The sequence below is a fragment of the Eptatretus burgeri genome, chromosome 9, assembly GCF_056783735.1.
Source record: "Eptatretus burgeri isolate ZD-2024b chromosome 9, Ebu_testis_v1, whole genome shotgun sequence".
NCBI lineage: Eukaryota > Metazoa > Chordata > Myxini > Myxiniformes > Myxinidae > Eptatretus > Eptatretus burgeri.
This window is the reverse complement of record NC_140969.1, coordinates 92,425,370-92,451,624: the sequence shown is the minus strand read 5'-3', so window position 1 is coordinate 92,451,624 and position 26,255 is coordinate 92,425,370. Positions and strand designations below refer to the sequence as shown.

At 43.8% G+C, this 26,255-nt stretch overlaps 1 protein-coding gene across 6 annotated transcripts in view; it reads left to right on the top strand.

Annotated features, from left to right (window-relative positions):
- The window catches only part of LOC147020621 (nesprin-1-like), a 464,443-nt gene extending 444,252 nt beyond the window's left edge, over positions 1-20,191 (top strand). For all 6 annotated transcript variants that reach the window (XM_085896125.1, XM_085896126.1, XM_085896121.1 and 3 more), the window contains 7 exons: positions 8,768-8,888; positions 10,914-11,125; positions 12,907-13,275; positions 13,363-13,491; positions 13,636-13,827; positions 17,678-17,742; positions 18,505-20,191. In XM_085896125.1, coding sequence (XP_085752251.1) covers positions 8,768-8,888; positions 10,914-11,125; positions 12,907-13,275; positions 13,363-13,491; positions 13,636-13,827; positions 17,678-17,742; positions 18,505-18,751 — 1,335 coding nt within the window. In that variant the 3' untranslated portion in view covers positions 18,752-20,191. The remainder of the gene's footprint in view (positions 1-8,767; positions 8,889-10,913; positions 11,126-12,906; positions 13,276-13,362; positions 13,492-13,635; positions 13,828-17,677; positions 17,743-18,504) is intronic.
- The last annotated feature ends 6,064 nt before the right edge of the window (positions 20,192-26,255 follow it).

Genomic DNA, 26,255 nt, shown 5'->3' with positions numbered 1-26,255 from the left:
GGACTTTATATTGATTGACCCGTTTCTTTTATAAATTTCAACAACGATTTACAGGGTGCTTCTGGCTCAATCGGCACAGTGTGCTCAGTACACCCGACCAGCTGATCCCCATCTCTCAGGCAGAGTGGAAGAGGCATGATCTGGGTCAGCTGTACTGTACCGAGGGCATTGTGTGAAGATGTGATCCAAATTTTTGGGAACCTTACACCGCTCACAGAACCCCATAGGGTGACACCCTGTCCTATGTAAATAGAAGTTCAGCATAATGTCAAAGTCTGAGCCTGTAGAGGATTGCCTGGTCTTTTCGGGAGAGTTGGGGAACTCCATGAAGACGAGCTCTCAAGATATATTCCTCATTCTGATTTATCCCAAGTGTTCTCTTTCACGCCCCTCAACTTTGGCTTATTTCCCCCCTCCTCGCTTCAAAACAAACAAACAAATATTTTTGCTCGGAAAAAAAAAACAAAAACATCAGGAACTCATTCTGCCTCCTATTTCCTTCCTTGGTTCATTCTTTATTTCTTCCTTTCACATTACTTCCCAATTGAACCAACATTCCTCATAATTTAATTAATTTGCTTCTTACTTCAAAAGTTTTAACAACATTTTATAATGCTTCATTTGCCTTATTTCACTAAAACCCCCACATATTCTTCTTCTTCATGACACCCCACACGCTCTTCTTCAGAACTATTTATTGTCACAAACACCCGTGATAGCAAACTAAATTATGCGATATCAAACTAAATCACGCAATGTCACGTGATAACAGTCCGTGCGGCACGGTATCGAAAGAGCAACTGAGTCTGCAATGGAGGGCAGTGCGGGGCTGTGAGATAAGAAGAAGATACAGGGTTGTGTATTCCTCCATGCCAGACCGCGATAGAGCAGGGGACTCATGCCGCGATCGGCACATTTTACCATAACTCAACCGCGATAGAGCGAAACTTCGATGTGGAAACCCGCGTTCGGGGCGGGCCTGCTGTATTGAAAATCACGAAAATGCGCAAACATGATATTGGCACAAAGCTCACTTGAGCTCAACTAAGACTACAGAAGAGATTGTTACAATGCGAAATAAAAGATTATAATTGAAATAAGCTTCTTCTACATGATCCAGGGCATTTGACTGCCGGCAAAAGTTGACATTCAATGTGTTAAAGCATTCATGACTTGAGTGCCGCGACACCGTAAAGGCTCATTTGAAAATTTGTCGATGTACCGATAAGGCAAAGAGATTTCTGTTTCTGCCTTTTGGGGCTCATCATTTCGGTTAATATTAATATCACAGTTACCGACCAATATTTAAATGGAGTTTTGAGTCCTTTGCAGCACATAAATGGCTTTTTAACACCATAATGGAAGTTGTTATTTGATCCAAGTTTTTGAAATGTTCTTGAGTTCTTCTTAAGAGTGTGCAGGATTTAATTGATCATTATTTGCATGAAACATGATTTTGAAAGATAGTTTTAAATGTCTGTGCCCGTTAAGAGTGGATAGTGACTACATACAAAACCAGAACAGTACTCGGTGCAGCGCGTACCTCCGCCAGGCTGAACAGTTTACGTTTTGTATCCCACTAATAGGTCGGATCTGCATCCAGACTTGAACCAAAATCTAATTGGCTTCTTCTTGTCACCTTACCAACTCATCCACCAAGTTTTGTCACAACTTGTCCACAACATTTTAAAATATCATACTATATCGTTTTTGGCCCTATCTCTCAAAAAGGAAGAATCACTTTAAAAACTAGAACAGCACTCAGTGGAGAGCATATTATATACTGCCACCAGGCTGAACAGTGTACGTTTTGTATCCCACTAATAGGCCGGATCTGCATCCGGACTTGAACCAAAATGTAATTGGCTTGTTCTTGCAACCTAACCAACTCATTCAGCATGTTTTATCATAATCTGTCAATAACTTTTTGAAATATCATGCTATATGTTGCGAATTTGGAAGCTAACTGCACACAACAGCCAGGTCCTATAGATCAGTTATATCAGTAAGTATGTGTTTCTAGTTAAGGTCCCGTCCGATGTTTAATGGGTGATTAATTGTACGTGCGCTGTGAGTTATTTTGATAGTTAGGATTGAAATTATCGACAACAACACCTGCCTTTGTTTCCTTCCACCATCATCCACCGGCACCATTGCACGCATGCGTGTCAGCATGTACGTGGGCGGAGTCCAGTGTGCTAGGCGGGGTTTCGCTGGATGTTGGTGTGCTGGCTTCGCTCCAAATATGGGCACAAGCGTTGCGCTCTGGCTTCGCCCCAGATATGGGCACAAGCGTTACGCTCTGGCTTCGCCCCAAATATGGGCACAAGCGTTTCATTCTGGCTTGGCTCCAAATATGGGCATAGAGCGTTCTCTCTGCCCAATGAGGGAGTACGAGCGTGGGATAAGAGAAGCGCACGTGGGCAAAGCGAGAGTTGTTGAGAGTTGTCTTCTGGTCTTCGGAGGAATTGTCTTCAGGTCTTCGGTATCTTGGACGTCTGGTGGTCTTCTGAAGCCAGTCGTCACCTTCCTGGGGTCCCGCCAACAGAGCGTCTTCTCTTGTGGCCTGTGTGCCTGCAAGCCTGTCCCGCGAGGATCGCCTGCCTGGGTTTGGAGTGGCATTGTGTGGCGGGTTCGAGTCCTGCACACTGGATCGTCGAAGACCGTATGAGGCGGGAAGGTCCAAGAATAGGCTCTGACCTCCAGCTCGCCTTTCCTCGAGCTGGAGGCCTCCAATAAAGACCTCACGGGTCCGTTTCTTTTTGGGTGTACGTGTGTGTTTGTGGCACCAGTCTACAGGCCCATCGCTAGGGGGGGGAGCATTTTGGTGCAATGCCCCCCCACTTGTACGCCACCCATTTATGCCCTGTTGCACCCTGTGAACAACGTGGTGTTTTAGGACAAGCGCCCACTGTGAACTCCTTGCTGTTTAAGAGTTCACCTGTGTGAACTAAAACCCTTATTCCAGATGTTCAACGTGGTGAATAATAAGGCCTTCTTGCATAAACTGTTCTTTAATAATATCCTTCTTTAAATAACAGTCAAGAGATAAGTGTACGCTTGTCAGCGCATCTCCAAAAGCAATTGGCAAGACAATACAGTCCATTCCCACAAGATAAGAGATAATAACGCAAGCACCAACCCCAGCAGCCAAGACGACAGTCAGCCGCAAGACCTCGTGTCGAATGTCGATGCTGTGGGTGGATATATATATATATATATATATATATATATATATATATATATATATATATATATATATATATATATATATATATATATATATCCGTTTTATATATATATATATATATATATATATATATATATATATATATATATATATATATATATATCGTGGATCATTTAGTTTTAAGGACTAGCCAATCAGCGTCTTCGATATGGAGGCCCTTTAAGCAGGTTACCTGATTGGTTGTACGTTAGGTATAAATGTAATATAGTCATAATATGAATAAGGAAAAGACATGAATTTACAGAATTAAAGATGAAGTGCACCTTGTGACCTTCACAACCCTCCATCTTACAAAAGTAATTTTCTAATAAAAATTAAAAAATATGTGTGTTTGCAATCGTGCTTACATTTGAAATTATGCAGATAAAACCTGTTTTTGGTGCATGCATCATTTAATAAATAAAACCGTCAACCGTCAAATCTCGCGAGTCGTGAGATTAGTGACACGAGTCACGAGGGACGAGTCACGGATTGCGCTAGCTGGCAGCAGTAGAAAAAGACATGGATATACGAAAATGGCTAAGAAAAGGAAAAAACGCAACCGACGAAAATAAAGATGAAGAAAGACATGTTGTGGGAGGAGTTGGAGAAGGAGGAGGAGGAGGAGGAGGAGGAGACGATCATGTCGATGAAATACCGACAGAAGCTGGCGGACCTGGCCAAGCCAGCAACGTTAGCCCTGCGGCTGGAGCCCCAGCGCAGGCAACCAGGTTGCCACGCTCGGTGGTGGCCTCGGGATCGGGTGTGACTGTCAAGCTGCTTCCCGGTGATTTTGGAAGTGAGAGACCGAATCAAGTTGTTCTCCAGCGGTACCCTGGCCATCTGTTTCAGAACAAGAGTCGCTCTTTTGTGTCCTCGTGGTACCAGACTAATGAATGGCTGGAATACAGTGTGCAGACAGATGCAGCATTCTGCTATCCATGTCGGAAGTTTAACACTGCACACGGCCCAGTGGACTCTACTTTCACAGTGCGAGGCTACCGGAATTGGAAACATGCCGTTGAGAAAGACAGGGGGTTTCACAAACACGCAACTTCAAAGGAACATTTAACTTGTGTTTTGAGGTGGAAGGAGAATGAGAGGCGCATCGATTGTGGTAAGGAGATTTCCACACTCCTCAATGCTGACCAGCTAAATAGAAACTGGTACTATGTGTCTGCTCTTATAGATGTTGTGGGATTTCTCGCAGAAAATCAGTTACCTTTCAGAGGGAGCCTTGATAATTTTGAGGATATGTCAGATGGGCACAGTGGGCTCTTTCTCTCGCTTTTAAACTACACTGCTATTCAAACCTCCATTTCTGGTCCGAGCTAGCCGAAATAATAAAGCATATCCCACGAAACGCAAGCTATACTAGTCCGGAAATGCAGAATGAACTGATCTGCACATTGAGTAATGTTGTAACGGATGCCATTGTGGAAGAAGTCGGCACATCGTCGTTTACCATCAAGGTGGATGGGACGAGGGACCCCACTGAACGTGAGAACATATCAATCATCATTCGCTTTGTATCCGCATCAAATGAAGCAACAGAGCGTCTACTCACAATAGCTACAGCCAACGCTGGAGATGCAAAAACATTGACAGACCTAATAATTGCAGAGCTGACAAAAACAAGACTTCACACGTCAAAAATATTATGTCAGGTGTACGATGGGGCTTCGGTAATGGCTGAGAAGCACGGTGGGGTGCAAAAGTTGTTGCAAGAGATATTGGAAAGAGAAATCCCCTATGTGCACTGTTTAAATCACCAAATCGATCTGGTAGTTATCCACGCACTGGCAGCAGAGAAAGCTGTCACTGATTTCCTCGAGGTTTGTTGTTGCCTGTACAAATTCCTCAGAAAGCCCACTGTTGCTGTACAGTATAAAGGTGAGCAGTTAAAACGACTTCTTGATCAAAGGTGGACGGGACATTTCGCCACCGTGTCTGTGATCATAGGATCTTTTAAGGATATTGGTTCACGAGTCAGTAAGTTTACGAGTCAGTAAGTGACCACTATATTCGTTATTGGTGTGTGTCTGTCTGTCTCTCCCGAGCATAGCTCCGTGGGTTTTGATCCGATCGTGATAAAATTTTGGTGGGAGGTTTATATCATGATCTAGTTGTGTTTTCCTGAGAATGGGCATGTTGCGCCCATTATGGGCGGAGCCACGCCCCAAAAACGTGTTTTTAGGGGGTAGCCGATTTCAATTTGCATCTTCTCCGAGGGGGTTTGTCGAATCTGGCAGGGGTTTTGGTGTTTGGTTAGCCCAATGGCACCTGCATAGCCGCACGGAGCTCGATTTTTCATTTTTGTCCCAAGGTCAAGGTCACAAGGTCACGAACTTAGAAAATTGCGAATTTTGACATAAAAATCATATGACCGCCCAAACTTTGAGAGTTAGGATGACAATATTTTTTATGCATAATCTTGAGGTCATTCCCCACCTAAAGTCTTCAAACCATTTTGCTCTATCTCGAACACCTTGCCCGTGGCGCCCCCTTCAAGTTTGTTTTTACGCTGATTTCATCAAAGTATGGATAATCCGAAGAGTGCGAAATACCATATAGCCTATATGACGTTATATTGTTCCTGAAATGTTCCAGAGGAAGTTTAGCACCAAAGGTCATAATCCTTGACCTTTGACCTTTAAAGTTCGCAAAGGTCAAATTTTTAAAGTTGTGGGAATCGAACCCGGTTTTCGACCTTCTTCGATGAACTAACTCCAATAATCTATAGCACGTATCCTGTTTCCTTATTTTAATATCCACATTGTTTAGTGACCTTAAAAGGTTATGCAAAGGTCAAATTTTGAAAGATGTTGAACGAAACAGGGTTTTAGACATTTTGCAGCTAATAACCTGTCACCCGTACTACATCATGTTGATCATTTTTATTACTTGGTCAAAAATTATCACATCGTCTCATCCTTGACTTCTGAAACAATCTACATCGTCAAATGTGAACCATTGCCATCTCCAGACTTGTCACATCCTTACTGTCGGAGATTTATGCAGAGCGCGCCTACGGTTCAGAGATGAGGATGGAGGCTATTGGGCTTTTGCGGGAAGTCTCTGGGCCTGTCTTTCTTGTTCATTGCTATCTTTGTACAAAAACTGCTGATGTTGTTCGATGGCCCTAACAGACTCTTGCAGGCAGAGGACATGGACTCGCTAACGGGGTTGGAACTGGTGGCAAGTGCTACAGAGTGCGTGAAGAAACTCCGCTCTGAGGATGAGTTCACTGATCTGTGGAACAAGGCCAACGATGCTCACACTGCTACACCTGCACCACCAAAATGGAGACGCACAACGAATAAGAACTTGGAACAGTTTGTAGTTTTGGAGACTACAGGACAAAACAACGACAATGACAAGACGGAACTGCAGAGGGTTTTTTACAGCGCAATTGACACTGTGCTTGGCGAGATCACTCAGTGCTTCAGTGAGCGTAACACACAACTCGCCCGTTCACTCGCTGCCTTGAATCCCGAAAATGGCAGGTTTTTGGATCCCCACTTGCTCCAGCACATCATGACATTAACAAAGTCAACCATCAGTGAAACAGAGTGTGTGGTTGCAAAGCAGTTTATTCGCACACAGACAGAAAAGCAGCCAAACGAGAGATTGACAACACAAAAACTCCTCTCAACATACCACAAAACGCTGGAAGCCATGCCAAGTGTAGTGACTGCTATGAGACTTGGACTAACACTTGGTGCGTCCAATGCCATGTGTGAAAACTCATTCTCAACGTTGAGGAATGTCTTCACTGACCATCGACGGTCCATGCGCCATGCACGCAAGGCACAACTGGTATGGCTGGCCTACGAGAGAGACCTCACACGTAAATGCCTGAATGAATGGAAGGAGAAGGTCCTCAGAAGATTCCACACCGAGACACATCGCCTGCAGCTCTTCTGACAGCGAGTGCAGCGGTATAAAAACTATACGAGGAGTTCAGATTGTGTGTGTGTGACTGCTGGTGATGCATGTGTGCGTGTAGTTGTGGTTGTGGTCAGCACCCGCCGTGGTCGGCTGCTTTGTACTTCTGATGTTTAAGTTAAATGTTGTGTTTGGTGCTTTGCATATCCCATATCTAGTGCTTTGTGCATAACCTTACCTCTGTGTAATTTAATGCTTTAAATGCGGACCTTGTGGTATCTTCAGGCTGGTCGTATTTGCTGTTGATAGTTTAACGTGATGATCGCAGGTCATAGCCCACTGTATCTTATTTGAAAGTGCAATGATTCTGGTGCCAACCTCCCCCGTTTAGTCAGTGTATCTCTGGTATATTAATTTTCTAATGCCAATTCTTGACAACACCTTGTACAAGCGCACCTGAATTGGTGCCAATTGTCTCATCATTGAATATCTGCATTGTGAATGCGCCAGTTTGTTGCGGCTCTCCTGCATTCAAATAATTTCAGGCCAAAACATCGGAACATTAAATCTAGCTGAGATCAATTTGGTTAGTATGCGACGGCAACCTCAGTATAGATGCGTCGATGCAGCATGAATACAATAGCATACCGGGTTATCAAAAATATTAAATATTATAATTGTGCCCCCCCCCCCATCCAGTTCACATGTCCCTCTTAATACTGAGCCCTGGCGACGGGTCTGCCAGTCTATTAAGTAAAACTGCATATATAAGTGCTTGTACATAAATTGCTATTCCTTCATTATTCGGTTAACTCTGCCTTCTTGCGTGCTCCCCTGCCCCATTATAAATAAATATCCCTGTTGTTAAATGTTCCAGCTCATTTCTATGTTTCTTTCATTGGCTTGGCACGGTGTGTATTGAGAAATAGCGAGGCCGTAAATTGTTCATTTGGTTTGACGGGCCTCGGTAATCTTCGCTCGGGTAACACACAGTTCAGGCTCGGTAATGGCTCGTTCCACTCGATTTCCATCGAGGGTGTGAATTCCCTGGTAGCTTGGTCCACATGGGTAATTAGGTATATTGAAGTTTGGCAATTGACCCTACCCCACGCGGTCAAATTATTGGCGATTTATGGTCCAGTAAGGGACCCGTGCCTTTCGGACTTATCCAAAAGGCATGACCTCCATTCCAGTGTGTTCAGTGGAGCCGACTCTACTGCTCTCTCTAGCGGTTGTGCTCGCCACCGATACCCGGCCCCGTAACAATATATCGTTTTTGGCCCCATTTCGCAATGGTGAAGAATCACTTTGAAAATTAAATAATTCTCGCATCAGGATTCGGATCTTCATCATAATCAAATCAATTAGTCCTTGGCAGATGACAGAGTTGTCCACCAAATGTCATCCGAATCCATCCATAAGTTATTGAGATATCCTTCTCAAAGAGACAGACAGACAGGGGTAAAATCTTCTGTGGTGGAGGTAATAAGACTACACATAAAATAATTGAAAACTATATCCTGCAACCTGGTGCAACAGTCGCCAGTATTATTTGGCCTTTTTTGGTGTCACTTTACCCTTCACAGTGAGTCGGACACGGATATTTTTAATTGTCGAAAACTTAATTGGCTGTGGCCATTCCTTCCTCAGATGCAACTGCTGGCAGAGTGTCAAGACAGCATTGAGCGTGTACGGACAGTGGGTCAGGCCTTGCAGAATGAAGAAACAATGGGCTCGATACACCCTCCTGGCCTCGAGCGAAAGATATCCGGTAAGCATCGTGGCTTTGACATCAAGACCTGGTTTCCTTGCAAAAATGATTTATTTCCGAATGGAAAGTCCTCCTTCATCCGTGGAACCCGAGTGGCCGGTTTACCATCCGCTATTCAAACATCCATATTCCTGAGTGGCCGGTTTACCGGCCGCTATTCAAACCTCCATATACCCACGCTGCCGGTTTACCAGCCACTACTCAAACCTCCATATACCCGCGCGGCTGGTTTACCAGCCGCTATTCAAACCTCCATATATCCGTGCGGCCGGTTTACCACCCGCTACTCAAATCTCCATATACCTGAGCGGCCAATTTACCATCCGCTATTCAAACCTCCATATACCCGAGTGGCCGGTTTACCAGCCGCTATTCAAACCTCCATATACCCGAGTGGCCGGTTTACCAGCCACTATTCAAACCTCCATATACCCGCACGGCCGGTTTACCAGCCGCTATTCAAACCTCCATATACCCGCACGGCCGGTTTACCAGCCGCTATTCAAACCTCCATATACCCGCGCGGCTGGTTTACCAGCCGCTATTCAAACCTCCATATATCCGTGCGGCCGGTTTACCACCCGCTACTCAAATCTCCATATACCTGAGTGGCCAATTTACCATCCGCTATTCAAACCTCCATATACCCGCACGGCCGGTTTACCAGCCACTATTCAAACCTCCATATACCCGCACGGCTGGTTTACCAGCCACTATTAAAACCTCCATATACCCGCACGGCCGGTTTACCAGCCGCTATTCAAACCTCCATATACCCGCACGGCCGGTTTACCAGCCGCTATTCAAACCTCCATATACCTGAGCGGCCGGTTTACCAGCCACTATTCAAACCTCCATCTACCTGAGCGGCCGGTTTACCAGCCACTATTCAAACCTCCATCTACATGAGCGGCCGGTTTACCAGCCGCTATTCAAACCTCCATATACCCACGCGGCCGGTTTACCAGCTGCTATTCAAACCTCCATTTACCTGAGCGGCCGGTTTACCATCCGCTCTTCAAACATCCATATACCCGCACAGCCGGTTTACCAGCCACTATTCATACCTCCATATACCTGAGTGGCCAGTTTACCATCCGCTTATCAAACCTCCATCTACATGAGCGGCCGGTTTACCAGCCGCTATTCAAACCTCCATTTACCTCAGCGGCCGGTTTACCATCCGCTATTCAAACATCCATATACCCGCACAGCTGGTTTATCAGCCACTATTCAAACCTCCATATACCCGCACAGCTGGTTTATCAGCCACTATTCAAACCTCCATATACCCGCACAGCTGGTTTACCAGCCGCTATTCAAACCTCCATTTACCTCAGCGGCCGGTTTACCATCCGCTATTCAAACATCCATATACCCGCACAGCTGGTTTATCATCCGCTCTTCAAACCTCCATATACCCGCGTGGCCAGATTTTTCTCCACGGAGCCCAAGGTGGGGAGCTAAAAGTCCAAGAAGCTCAGGGTTGAAAGGGTTAAGTTGTTTATGTCAGGTCTGTCATTAGAAAAGCTTTATGTCATTCAAACACAAACTCTGGGTACACTTGGTTGGTTACCTCGGTGATGCATTTTGTAAAAAATGAAACTTAAATGTAGCTTATGTTCATGTTCGTGATAGCAATTTCGTGATCTTTAAAATGAAAGTTATCACTGTCCTTGAGTTTATCATTGTCGCCCCGAGTGTTTTGCAAGCTTTGTACCTGATTAGTGTTTTTCAAATCACATAAATGTCTAACCATTTGCCTCAAAGTGTTTATTTTCTTATAAATGTGATTATTATTTTTTTTTTGTCAAACTAAGACAATTATTTAAATAACAATTTCTATAAACATTTTAAGTATGCATATAGTTGTGATATCACACCTGATATTAATTTGACAAAAGCCTTGTACTCTACATATCATGATCAATCTTACCGTGACCTGAATTCAGGACTTTGGGTTCCTACTTCTGCTTAGATAGGCCTACAGTATATACAGTGTGTGCACCTTGGATTGCACGGCAGGTGTGTTTGAGCGCTGGGAGCTGCTCAGGGAGCAAGCGGAGCTGAAGCAGCAGCGCATGCAGGAGCGACTTAGGCGCCGTGAGCAGTTTGGGAACCAGCTTCGAGAAGCTGATGCCTGGCTACATCAAACAATGGTGCGTCTGAAGGCCGCACGTGAGCAACCTCCGGCCAATGACCTGCCTTCTCTCAAGCAACAGCAAGTGCTCTTTGAGGTTTGTTTATCAAAATTGGTCTCTTTTATAAACTTTCTCGCCCCACATTTTCTTTCAAGGTTTCAATTTGTAATTCAATTACTGTTTACAAATTATCACCAGACAACTTTCTGAGTGCAATTTTACATTGTCATAATACCAAACCCCACAATGCACTGGATTTAGGAGACTGCAAGTATGGGGTGAGGTCATGGGAGGGTTGTAGAGGGAGAGAGAAGAAGATGAATAAGATTACGAGTAAATTAGAGTAATGGGGAAGGGAAAGGACAAACAGTGAGAGTTTCATTATTGTGCCAATTTTATGCCCAAAACACGTAGATTGCCAACTGGTCATTTTAAGATAGTCAATCAAACATGCAGGATTGGCAGAATGGCCTCGAGGTACCTACTCTCACCTGTAAGCTGTCTACCCTGGGTTTGAATCCCGACCCAGCTACAAACTGTCATCCCTGTGTTTCACAGGCAGGGTGAAACATCAGTGTGTTCTGTGTGCTGTCCCTCGGATGGACGTTAAACTAATGTTTGTTGGCATTAGTTGGTAGACGTTAAACATCAAACGGAGTCCTTCGCATAGAGTAGGCAAGCTATCGCAGGTACCCTGAACAAGTTCCAAATTTGTGCTCTAACCTACAGAGGGCATTGCATCAGTGGCACAGCCGCACCCTCATCCAACGATGCTACCCCGCAGTCTTGTGCTGCATACAAAAGAAAAATGATCGAATAAGCAATTGTTATTAATTGAATAGATACATTCCATTGACCATTAGTCCGGTTAATAACAATATCTAACCATAGTTAATCGAATGACGACAAGGCCAGCATCCATGGGAAACCCATGGGTAGAGACATTTATGACATCTGGACATCTTGACTTCGATGTTGCACATAGAGTTTCCAAAATGAGTCCTGGCAATTCATCAGATCCATAAATGATGTAATGTACACAATTTATTTGCTTCACATAATATGTGAATACACGTCCATACACATGTGAAATACAGTTTGTAATGTGTATGTAATATGTGACTTCAAGACCTCAAATCTTCCTCCCCCACTCACTCTCCCTCTCTCCATCTTTCCACTCCTTCTGCCCTCTCTCTCCCCCCTCTCTCTCCCCCCTCTTCCCCCCTCATCCCTCCCTTTGCCCTCTCCCCCCTCAGCGCACACACTGCAGAGGGGATGGGGGAGAGGATCACACACGGGGAAAGAGGGGAAAGTGGAGTAGAGGGGGGAGAGTGACTTACTTCTGCCTTGACTTGAGAGAGGGAATGGGGGACCTTGCCTTGACTGACTTGTTAATTTTTTTTTAAACTGAGTCTTAAACCTTCTTCACGACAATGAAAATGCATGACTATAAAAGTCAGAAAGCATGAGCCTTACAAAATAGGCTTATGAGGCCTCAGACCGATAATGAGCAAACAAAATGGCTGCGATTTGATTTTGAAGCCTCACCAGACGGACAGACACGATTTTATTTTGAGCAAACAAAATGGCACCCTGACCGGAACGGAGGTGGATGCTTCGAGACCTGGAAGGACTCCGTTCCACCTTCTGAAGCCCACCTTTGGAGATAACAACCAACAACACACACTCACGCACACACACACACACACACACACAAGCTCTTCTATGAAAGAAAAGAGGAAAAAAAAATTGAAGAGGATTAGATTTTGTCAGTGTATTTATTTAACTCCTGGAATTGCAGCTGGGAACTTGTTGCAATTTACTTTGGTGTCTTTCTGTAAATACTGCTGTTGGCACCCACTCTGTATTACCCTTAGGAATTCCAAGAAGAGGTTGAGATGTGGCGTCCACTTCTGCTTTCCCTACAACTGAGTGGCCATGAACTTGAGTGGGATGGTGTCGAAGTGGATAGCAATGTGCCTGCTGGTGAGGAGCATGGAGCAATTTACGAGGGACTCACTGACAGCCACAAGGACGTTACTTCTCAGTGGGAGGAGCTTTTGCAGGGTCTGGCAGATTGGCAACACAGCCTGGATTCACATCCATTGAACAAGGCCATTGACAAGTCACATGCAAGTTCTGAAATCTGTACTTTGGGAGAGACCGATGCAATGCAGCATCGAAGCCTACCAGTGTTATCGCACAGGGGAATATCGTGTTCGGAAGATGGCCTTCTGGACCACATGGTTAGTTTTTTGGTTGTTTTTTTTTGTTTGTTTATGTGCATATTATCTCAAAATTATTTGCTATATCCAAGGTTGTTTTGTCTCTAGGACTTCTCGGTAGCTTGCCGCAAAGCGCGTGCATTGTTGACCAGCACGGAGGAAAAAAGGAGCAAACTGAAATCACTCCTGATGTCGTCAGACACGGATTCACTCCGTGCCCATCAAGAAGACCTCGAGGTTATTGAAGTTGTGTTCTTGTGGTTTTTTTTGTTTGTTTGTTTTTTTTGTTTTTTGTTGTTTTTTGTTAGGTTGTATTATGTTTTTGTAAGACATTGGAGGAAAACAAATTGGAATTGCAATTAACCTGCATGAAACAACTAGGATTGTCATCGAGAGCTGCAATGCTCTGCAGCCCAGCTGAGTACCATGGAACGAGGTGCAGCAGAGCAGCAACACAGTTCTCTGGGCACCAGTGAATGCCAGTTTCTGAGGCAACAGCTGGCAGATATGGCAGTTCGTGTGGAGAGAGATCTCAAAAAAATTAAGAGGATTGCAGTTTCTTCACAACGATCTGTAAGCTATAATTGTTTTTGTATTGGGATTGTTGATGATTATGATGTTGTTATTCAAACACTTCAATCAATATTTGCCGAGTGTTTAGCTTAGTGACTTTTTAAACATAATACAGTTTTGTATAAAACATGCTGTTAACACTCTGGTGTTGTTAATACTCTGGCGAGCCTGGTGTTGGCTTAAGATCTTACGATCCTGAGTTTGAGCCCCTGTCATGCCATTGAAATAACACCAGATGGGTTGACTCAGCCTGTCATCCTTCTGAGGTCAGCAAAATGAATTCTAGTTTACTGGGGTAATAAGCCATTCGAGTATCCTGCGTCGGAGTGGTGACCCATCCAGGACTGTACTCCTTGGCCAAATGAAACTGCCTTGGCAGCCCTATGCACCTCACGGCGTGAAAGGAATAGTTATTTTTATTATTATTATTAATACTGAGGTCTTCTCAGTCTAATGTTAGCCTAGAATTTTGTTTTTTGTACAGTGTTGAGGTTCGTAGAGCAGCTGGAACACAAAACGGATCAGGACGTAACAGAGCAAACAAGACTTACACAACCGCAAACTCTCAATCACAGAAGTGAAAGGAAAAACCTGAAACCCAGAAAAATGTCACCATTTGTAGGGTAAATTAAGGTCGAAAAGGTCATGGTTGTGGATAGGAGGTGACCTGAGATGGTGGTGAACAGCTGTGTTAAAGCCCTGGAGTGAAGAATGAGATTAAAGAGATTGAAGAAAGCTTGTTCAACAGGTGGGGAAAAGAAGAACAAATGAGTAGAAATGAGCAATGAGTCTAGATTTTGAGTTTCACCAGAAGGAGGTTACTGTCAGACTGCATGCACCTTCGAGAAACCTGGGTGTGGGTAGGCAGAGCACGGGAACGACAGAGGGTGCAAGACCAGAAAGGAGGCGGGAGAAGACAGAGAAACCACCAACCTGTCTGCAATGTTTAAGTGATAAACCCATAGGCTCAGCTTAATCGCAGGAGAGTCCAATGATTTTGAAAGCCTTGGTTTCCATGGCAGGATAAGGCAAGCCAAGCAAGGCATGACACAGGGGTGCCAGCCCAGAAGGGAGAGCAGTATTCCATCAAGCTGCAGATGAAGACTTTAAAGGTGGATAAGAGTTCAGGTTTGCCAAGAAAAGACTGCAAGGCGGATGATGCCAAGTCAGTGACTGGCTTTGGAGGCCAACTTAGGATGTGGTTTGCCCAAAATTATCATTGCTGATAATGAGGCACAAAGGTTTGAGTGACTGAACTTCTTCAAGAAAAGCTAAGACAAATGGTACCTGGGTGAACTGATCAAAAAGAGGATGTGCCAGAAACAGCAGAGCAGGTTTTTTCGGACAAGTGCACTGATGCCATCTGATCCAGTTGCAGAATTTGAGTTGCGAGTTATGCAAGTTCAGGTTAGAGTTCAGGTGAAAAAGATGCAGGGTCCAGGAGCATTTGGGTGTGACTGGGTAGAGTGAGTACAGGGAGTGAGGGATGGGTTGAGGGACACAAAATTTAGACACAAATATAGAATTGAGGCATTTGGCCTTCTCACAAGCTGAGTGCAATTTCAACAAATTCAGGGGGAGCATACACCAGAGACAGACTTAACAAGGTGCCACCATGTTTTTGAGGGAGGAGAGAAGTTTGAAAATTCACTCCTGAGGTTGGGCAGATGTTGTTTTCTTGCTCTCCTGAGAGTGGACACACTTGTTGCAAGCTTTGTGGAATGATCTGAGATTGCCATCATTTGGATTTGCCTTTTAAGAAGAGAAAGCAAGTTGTTTTGATGAAACTGCCTGACCACATGATTCAGTGTATCATTGGTAGGAGGAAGAGTATGATAACTGAAGACGAGATGGGATGAATCTGTGCATAAGAGAGCCGGTTTTTTTGTGGAAGAATTCCCAGGCTGAGTTCATATCAGGGCGGCAGATATAGAAGACCCATCCTGAAGTGAGATTGTGGATTTCAGTACCCGCCAGTCAGCACAAGTGAACCCCCAGGCTCACTGGTGTTGAGGCAGTTCTGTGAGAATAGTCGGAGAGATGGTGTCTCTCACAAGAATATTGTCAGGTAAATCAATTGGAGCAGAGGAGGAACCGAAGACTTCAGCAGGAAAGTTGGTCATTACCAAATCCAGAACGGAGGATTTGCCATTGGCAGAAATCTGGGTCGGAAACTTCACAGATCGAGTCAGGCCCATAGAGTCACAAGTCCTTTGCTGCAATGCCATCGCTGGTGAGAGAGGTACCAACCCCCAGTCAGTTGGCATGGTGACAGTTGAAATGAGCAAGTTAGTCCATGTTGGGAGAGAGAGAGAGAGAGAGAGAGAGAGACAGACAGACAGACAGACAGACAGACAGACAGACAGACAGACAGACAGACAGACAGACAGACAGAGAGAGAGAGAGAGAGATATGCAAATATGGAGTCGTCACTGAGGAGAATGGTACAACACACAAACAAACAAGAAGTGGGAGGAGAGGGGAAGTCGCAGCCAGAGGTGCTTCTGAGGGTTTGGAGCAGGGTTTTTTGTTTTGTTTTGTTTTGTCTGATCAGCACAAGGGCAGTAAAAAATGGAGTTCTTAAGTTAAAGTGCAACACCACCGGGACAGGTTTCAGGCATGTCCAACTGCAGGAGACAATAGCCGGGAAGAGACACAAAGGAGTCAGGTATTTGCAGTTTCTTACCAATCGCATGCTATTACTTTTTGGGGTTTGTGGTTCACGAGCACCAGCCAGAGTGACCACTATATTTGTTATGTCCGCGTGTCTGTCTGTCCAGAGCATAACTCTGTGGACTTTGATCCGATCTTGATGAAACTTGTTTACATGTTCGATATCAATGTCGAGTTGTGTTTTCCTGGATTAAGGCATGCTACGCCCATTGTGGGCGGAGCCACGCCCAAAAAATAGCCATTTTTAGGGGGTAGTCGGATTTAAAAATCTATCTTCTCCTTGGGAATTGACTGAATGGAATGGGTTCTTCGGTATTTGAATAGCACAATGAATTATCTAAAACTTGTTGTTGTCCGATTTTTCATTTTCCTCCCAAAGTCAAGGTCACAAGGTCAAAAACTTAGAAAATTGCGAATTTTGACATAAAAATCATACGACCGCCCAAACTTTGAGAGCTAGGATGACAATATTTTTTATGCATAATCTTGAGGTCATTCCTCACCTAAGGTCTTGAAACCATTTTGCTCTATCTCGAACACCTTGCCCATGGCGCCCCCTACAAGTTTGTTTTTACGCTGATTTCATCAAAGTATGGATAATCCATGGAGTGCGAAATGCCATATACCCTATATGATGTTATATTGTTCCTGGAATGTTCCAGAGGAAGTTTTGCACCAAAGGTTATAATCCTTGACCTTTGACCTTTAAAGTTCACAAAGGTCAAATTTTCAAAGTTGTGGGAATCGAACCGGGTTTTCGACCTTCTTCGACGAACTAACTCCAATAAGCTATAGCACGTATCCTGTTTCCTTATTTTAATGTCCACAACATTGTTTTGTGACCTTTAAAGGTTATGCAAAGGTCAAATTTTGAAAGTTGTTGAACGAAACCGGGTTTTCGACATTTTGCAGCTGTTGATTGAAGGCCACAATAATTAATTATAACTTGGTCAAAAATTATCACATTGTTTCATCCTTGACTTCTGAAACAATCTACATTGTCAAATACCGCTCGTGAACCATTGTCATCTTCAGACTTGTCTTTGTTTTCTTATTTTGTGATATACTGAATTAAGAAGATAGATTTTTGAAACATTAAGTAAAGAACGATCGTCGATGATGTGATTCGATTTGGCGAAGTTGTTCTCTCATTCCTCTCACTCACTCTACTCCCCAGCATTCAGCAACTACACCTGCACAAGAAGCAGATCTTCGTGTGCACCATTGCCCTCCACAAGGCTGGTACGTATACTAACCATGCAGCCCTGCTCAGAATCTTTCTGGACACAGTTAAATATGTTCAACTATCTTTAATATAAAATTTATTCCTCCAGGTTTTTAATATGCTCTCATTGAATAAATAAGCTTTTTTTCTGGATTAAGGAAAGAAAGTACCTTTATGACAAACCTTATCTATCGGTGTTCAGAAAGATTCTGAGTGGAGCTGCATAGAGTTTGCTGCTTTTGATGCAATGAGCTATGGACATAGAAGGGAGGGCATTATAGTCCATCATACCTGTGCTACATTTATACCAACTCACTTAATTTTAAACCTTAATCCAAATGTTGCTATTAACTTCATCTCATTTAATAGCAATATCCCTTTTTAGAATAAACATCCCAAATCCTTAAGCAGGGCCAGGCCAGGGTTATGTATACACAATGACCTATTCTTTTTAAAATATGTCATAGGATCGAGTAACTTCTACAACCTAAATATAGACGTGACAGCGGCTTTACATTGCCATCCAAAGCACAGTGTGTTCTTGATTAATTACCCACTGGTAGAACTCCACCAGAATGTCAGTTATCATCTGATTTGACTGCACAGAAGAAATCTAGGACCAGACAACTCTCACTTTTTTCCTGAATGCTTAAATTGATGTATCATTGCATGTGCTGGAACATATTCTCCTCAAGTTTTTCAAAGCTAATTTGAGAAATAAGTTGAATAATAGTCGTCATCCATGTCACCATGTAACGCTTGCGCATTTCTGTCATTAGCTCACCACCGAACAACAGCCAAAAGCAAAAGGTGGCTGCAGTCGGCGGTGGTGCAGAGAGAGGCAGGTGGTTCATCCGTGTCCTACGTTTCGCATTGCCATTCCAGCTTTTACTCCTCTTTCTCTTGTTCCTCGCTGCGTGCCTTGCTCCAGGCTCCGAGGAGAGGCTAAGCTGCACCCAAGCGAACACTTTTGCACGTTCCTTCCACCCTATGCTCACCTACACGAATGGTCCTCCGCCAACGTAACCGGCACCGTATTGAAATTTCCTCCTCGCTTATCTGCACAACGGTTTCTTTTTACTGAGCTATGTTGCTTGTTGAAATCCTTACACAGCTCGCTAGCCACATGCAACAATTGGTTTTGTACCCTTACCGCGCGGGTGCATTGTAGTTCTTAATTCTTGGATTATGCAAACATATCCCATGGCCTTGACACATTGGGCCTTCATTTATACCTGAAGCCCTTTATTTACAATGACACAGACTGTTTTGTGGTTTTGTTGCGCTGCACATTGATTTTGTGATGCATTCGCACGTTCCTTCAGCATGGTCGACAAAGAACAGAGTACTCGGGATAACGTCGTATGCATCCGTGGCGGTGCAGCAGCCAGCGGTTAAATGACTGAAAAACGAATAAAAATACAAAAAGAGAGCACCAAAAAAAAAACCAAGTTGAAATGCGATCTTTTATACAAACAGTTGGTGGACCAAAAATCAAACACCTCGTCAAAGCAATTGTATACAACGTTCACCGGCTCATCGGCGATATCAACAGCACACGGTTAAAGGAACTGTTGCGGTGCACAGGTGCTAACATCGCTTGAACTTTTAACATCTTTGTGTTTTAAAAAAATTCACAGTTTATTCTCATGGGCGTTGGAGGGGGGAGCCGTTATCCCCGATGTAGCGTATCCTGTTGAATCATATATCGAAAAGAAAAAAATATCAACAACAACAACCTTGTATGACATATTTTTTTCAAGTCTTGGATGTTTGCATTCTTCCCTATAACATACGAACTATAACCTGTGCCGATTTCCATTGATGTTACACATGCAGAATTGTCGTCGTAGAAATCTCTTCTTTTATTTTCTTTGTTTGTTTGTTTTCTCACGGTGGTTTCTGTGCACAAATATACTGAGCAAAGACGTTCTAGTTTCTACATTATTTATTGATCATGACAAACAACGGTTATGTTCTGTACACATTCTATTTTGTTAACGGTACTAAACGCTTGCTCGAGGAAGTGCCCGGTTTTTAAAGCTAGCTAGTTTAAACACTGACCTTGAAATGAACTGTTGAGCTTGTTAGGAGCACTTGTCATGCAGTGAACGGTCTAGACTGATGCTAGCCACGCAGTAGGAATACGCGTAGTGAAATGAATGACTGTCAAATTGCTTCGTACATCACGGTTCAGAATGAGGAAATAAATATAAATCAAAACTTTGGAAATTTTTGGCCAATGTTATCAACTTGTGTTTTTGTTTTTGTTTTATGTATTGGGAGCTATTGACAATTGTTCATTTGAAGTTTGCGTATTCTGTCCGACTGTGCTTTTTCTGAACCAAATATTTGATAATTTATTGTCATCTTTTGTTTGTTACAAGTTTTCCAGGTTTAGATTGTAATAAAAGTTAAATGTATGTTTGAATATATTTCTAGTAAAATGCTTTTTGAAATAATCAATGAAGTTTCTCCTTTGTTTTTTTGTTTTTTTCCTCCAATTGCACAAAGCTAATTGTTTTAGCGACACCTTCAGAACATTCTTTAATTATGATGATGACGTGAAAATGTTATTCGGCCGAAGCCAAGCAAAGCGAGGTCGTTTATTCCTTACTAGCAGGGGATACCTGGTGCTGTTGGAGGGGATGTGGGGAGGGAGGGCACCCGGTGCTGCCCGGCTGGGTGAGCTTTTCCCGGCGGTGGTTTTGAGACATGTTTGACATTGAAAAGCCATGGCGTTATTGGCTTCATGGTGGTTACCTTTTACCTGCGGGCTGGCGGCAGCACTGCCTGACCCCACATCCCAATATACACTTTATAGCGGCCTTTGGTAGCCTCAAAACGGACGTCAAGGCCAACTTGTGGTAGCTTAAAACCTTGTCCAGATTCTGAAGTACCTACACCAAAAATTTGGGGCCTCTTGGTACTACGGTTCGGCTGTGAAAGAATAACAAACTCACAAACACTTGAAAATATTGTAATGGTTTTGGAAATGTATCCCAGGGGAGAGCATATACATGGACATGTAGGAGAGACCCAAGAATGAGTTATTTCATAAGTCGATATGTAGGTAGACCTTTGACGCTTGTCTAAGGGTTTGGGGGGCAGGCATTGAGGTTAGTGTGTGTATCCCCAGTGTGATTTCTCCCCCCCCCCATCTCCAACCCCCTGCTCCTTCCAATCTTTTTTTAATACCCCATCGGACCGTTCCAAACCCTCTGCTCCTTTTCAATCTCTCTTTCAATACCCCATCGGTCTCACTTTCAACCCTGCAGTTGGTCGGTCATCCCTCGGTCCATATGCATCCTTCTCTGTTTCCACTCCATCTGCGCATTATTTTATTTTATTAAGCACATTCGGTTGGTCTGTGGTCGTTAATCCTTCGGGCTGATCAGAGTACCTGCACCGCATCGGTCCTTGTTACCCTCAACAAAGGATTCGGAGAGGGTATTGCATTGCATGTGGGTCCGTTTGTTACTTACAAAATCTAAGATTTTTCATGTAAATTGGTGAGGCGGTTTTATTATCTTGCCAAAACGAAGTTTTTGCAAGATATGTTAGTCAGCTTGTATGTTTTTTTTTGGTTTTTTTTTTGTCTGTAATCACGTATAAAAAATCTCTCTCGACGAAACCAAATCTCTCGAGTCGACGAAACCCTTATTTTTTGAGTAATTTTGATCGGATCGTCTTCAAACTTCATGGGAATATAGTTCATGGTCTGGCGCTCAGCTGATTAATTTTTGGTGGCGATTGGCCTTGACCTTCATGGTTAGCGCCTCAGGTCAAATTTTCAAGTTTTAGGAACCATATCGTGTAGTACCTCAAATTGAACACCTCGATGAGTGCTTTCTAGATATGTCAAGCTTGAGACATTATGACGTCATTTGGTGACCTTATGAGGCAAACGCATATTTTTCATGGTTACTCTGTAGAACGATTCTCATCGGAATCTGTCATAGGCAGATATTCCTCAAGGAGTCGCTCCTGGTGGATAGCAGCTCTGGTCACCTCAGTGTGACCTTAAAGAAGTCACACGTGGTCACCTTTTGGCAAGATACGGGTTTATTATTCTGTTTGTCTGTCTGTCTGTTTGTCACCTACAGGTCACAATTTTAAACCGATCTTCATGGAACTTCACCACATAGTAGAGTTTGTCATAAGGAAGAGGCCAATTGTTTTTGAGGTCAAAAAGTCAACATAGGCCAAAGGTCAACAACTAAGGTGGTATTTTTAAATCCTCAATTTTCATCCGATTGACTTGAAATTTGAAGAGGATTAATATTTCATGTCACTGAAGTCAACCACCAATGTTTTTTTTAGGTCAACATAGACCAAAAGGACAACATAGGCCGAGTTTCTAAAATTGTCAATTTTCATCAGATTCACTTGAAATTTGAAGAGTTGCAGATTTGGCCATTGAATTCAACCACCAATTATTTTTGAGGTCAAATTTGTTTTATGGATTTTGCAAGTATCGTGCTCTGTACGACGTCTTCTTATTTGTTCGTCTGTCTGTCTGTATGTTTGTCCGCACAGAACTTTCGTGTTTTTCTCCATAACCGCTTGTTGGATCGAGACAAAACTTTCACAATTGTTGCGACTACTCATGTGGAATGTTTCAATGATCATTATGACGTCATAGGTCACGTGGTGTGGCAGCCGTATTCGAAAAACGGGAAAATTTTGTTCTCTGTATCTCTGAAACTGCAGCAAGGAAAAATTTGAAACTTGGCACATAGAAAGTACTCCTCATGGGGAATGAGCGTGATTTTTATGATGTCATAGCTGCCCTTGTTATGACGTCATAATTGCATATGTAGAACGCCACATCTGATCAGTGTGAAAAATTTTGAGGGTCATCTAGGGATAAAATGGTCCACAGAAAAAATATTTCATGATGTCATCGGTCATGTGATTCAGCAGCCAAATTGTTTTGTTTTTTTTAAACCTTCAAAAATCTTCTCTGAAGTGGCTGAACAGATCGAGGTGAAAGTTTACACATGTGACCGCATATGACACATATGACATGTGGAACAAAAGCTTCACACATATGATGTCATTGGTCACATGGTTTGGCAGACATATTGGATTTACCTGAAAACCTAAAAAATACACCATTCAAAAGAAGTCCTGGCGAGGGTTTGCAATCTCTGATTGCTCTTTTTCTTGTTCCTTCTTGCATGTCACGTGTTCGTGGCACAAAGCACAATGCTTGTAGCATTCGTAATGGAGTAAAATGCTCTTCCCATACGCAATAAAATACTGCGCTTCTCACATGCGAACAGTACGTACAGTATAAAGAACATTAGCGCATGCAGGGAGGGACTGGGGCACCTGCCACATCTTTTGTGCATGAAGGGCATGGAGAGGGCTACGTTAGAAGGCTCCCTCAAAGACAGCGGGATTTTTCTACAAGCTGGATCGTATACCCGCCCCTATCTGATGTGCACCAATGAGAAAGAGGCTTGCACAAGATGAGATGGTAAAGGCTATGTCCTGTGAGGAGAAAGGAGCTCATAAGAGCTTGTCCTTGTCCTGAAAGCTTGTCCGGGAAGGAACCGACAGAAATGTAGAAGAGAGAAGGAAGGAGCTCACAGTGTGGAGAGTAAGGAGAAAGGACAAAGCGATATCCTGTGAAGAGAAACGAGCTCAAAGCATGTCCTCATCCGGGGAGGATCAGACAGAAGTGCGGAGGAGAGAAGAAAGGAGCTCATAGTGCGGAGGAGATCAAGAAGAAAGCCCAGAACGCAGCTTGATTTGTGTGGAGCTATTTGTCTCGAGTCCACAGCAGAAACGGAGCGGCATGCCATTGACATATCTGGGATGCCAGAGAGGACTTGCGTACCTACTGGTGCTGGATGCCTCAAGGATGCGGCTGCGCATCCCATTGCAACGCATCGCCACTCCACCTCCAGTATCTTTCTCCACCATCCATCCCCCCTCCCAGTCCCAGTATAGTTGCACCAGCACAGCCCTGTTGGGCTGTGTGAGGTCGGAGAAGGAACCGACCCCATGCTCCGTACTTTTGTTTTCTCTCAGTTCTTCTTGTATTCTTATTCTCCCCGGATTGAATGATAGCCGTATGTCTTTTGTGTAAATAAGATTGTATAAGAACACGTGTTAGAGGTAAATCTGCTCTTCTGTGCATTTTGCTTGTAAATACTCACTTTAGTGATTGTTGCTTTTGTGAATAAAGTCCTGTAAATAATGTGCTTTTCACCATTGCTTGTGTGTGTAAATAAATAGTTACTAGTTGTTCTTTCAAATCTGCCTCGGTTGTCCTTTCCTCTATTGGTCCGACACAGTGTGCAAGTATAGTTCCATGGGAAGTTGTACCCCATGTGATTTGCTCTTGTTAGCCAGCGTACACTCACTGTTTTGCTCGGCAGTAACCCGAGTGTACACTGAGGGCACGAAACTCAGTTAATATAGTCACCTCCTCAGGTAAACGGTGTAAGAAGGGTAACCCTGCTAGAGTTGACGAGGTTAATTAACGTTTGTGGTTGCTTAGCAACCCTCCAGACTGTGGAGTTATCTGTGGCTGGTGGCCTCAGGCGTTCAGCGTTCTGAACAAGCGTTCAGAAGGAACCCGAGTTATGTATATGAGATACCTGAAACACCCTGCAACCCACGCCTGCAGAAAACAGACTTTTTTGGAACGCTGGCTGCATTTTCAATATAATCATGTAACTTTTTACAAATTAACAAAAATTCTCCCTGGGTAAGCGCTCCTATGTTGAAAGTTTCATATCGATCGTTCAAGCAATTCCAGAGAAAAAATTAAGAATGAAGAAAAGTGAGGGTAGAAGAAATAATGAGGTCCTTGGCCAACGTTGCACAACATGGTCAAGGATGGTTATGGACGCCTATTAGTCGTACATTTTCAGATCTCGCAGTAACTGCGCTGTGCACTCGTTCTTAAAAAGCCCTTCTCAGTGACTTGCACGGTTATTTCAAGGCTTACACACAATGTAACCCTACTATTAATTTACAATAGGTCATGGGCTTTGACACCAACACAAATTTTTATTCTGGACACGAGGCATCAAAAAGCTACATATATCCAACAAACGTTCAAACGGAGCACCTTGCCGCCATTAGAGCATTTGAATTGCACCAGATGTGGCAATAAATGTGAATTGTTACTCCCAGCTTGCCGGCTCGATGACGGAAGATACCGTTTCCATTTTTCCTCCTTCGTCCCGACCCTGTTTTGAATCCCGTGCAGGCAGGGGCAAATTGCTGGTATATACAGTGAGCTCACCGCTATTCGGAACAATTTTACACAGAGGACTCTTGTGCATTCGTAATATGTAGACTGCACCAAAGATGCTCAACTGCAGGGGAAGGTCATAGAGAGCCGTGCTTGAAGTCATTAGACTTGGTGTGGTGGGGGGGGGAGGAGGGAGAGGGGTTCTGTGAACACTGTCCGACCCCAGTGTTACCCATCTGCACATCTCAGTTTGTTTGTGAGCTCCACAGAAATGAATGTGCCAGGCCTCTTTGCTCCAATTTCTGTCCCACAGCCACGTCGTATAAATATTACACATTTTGATTGAACAAACCAGGTCAGTCATGGAAGCATGCACCGGACGGAACAGCGTGTCGCTGCCTCCACTTTCCGCCAGTATTCCAAGGGCCTCTGTCGAGCCATGCCCCAAGCAAGTGCCTGGCACATCCCCATCTCCTTGAGATGCCGATAAACCCACTGCAACCACGAGGCACGTGGTCAGCCTGTTTGTCTTCTCCACCCATGAGGCTCCCTCGCCGAGAAAATCTGGTTACTAGGATCAGCGTTGGGAAAACGAGCCACATGTCCATATAGCGGCTGCTGATGCTCACAGACTATACAGGTAACAAATCTCATCTGAGTCTCTCTCAGCAACTGCTCATTGGACACAAAGTCCAACCAGCGATAGTCAAGGATTCTCTGAAGAGACCTGGTACTGAAGGAGTTAAGTCTCCATCTCAGATCAGATCCTTGGTCAGAGTCTAAGTTCCTCATTCGTACAGCAAGACTGGAAGGACCTGAAGACTCGGACTTTCGTTCTCCTGCACAGGTACCGACAGCACTACACCCCCATGATCCAGTGAATCGATGACTCCCCAGACCCGACCCGACCCAGACGTCTATTGACCTCAATCTCTCAACATGCGGAGACATGAATATCACTGCCAAAGTAAGTGAATCTCTCCGTGACCTCAACATCCTCACCACAAACATGTACAGACCACAAATGCACAAAGTAGTCCATTACAGCCAGTACATGAAGCAGGCACGAACCATGGTATTTGCTTCATTCCAGAGACCAATAAAAGGTGTATATAATATACAGTCTGCATCTTTTTCTGCAGATTGCATCACAAACGGAATTATTTTTTTAATGTTGCACCTTAACAAAGCTTCTGAATGGTCAATTCCGGCTGAAACGTCACACTTGAACTTGATGCCTTGTTGAGTGTCAATCTTGAAAAGAACAAGTGTCTCGCCATTTTGGTTTCCAGAGGTACCCTGTCATAAACATGT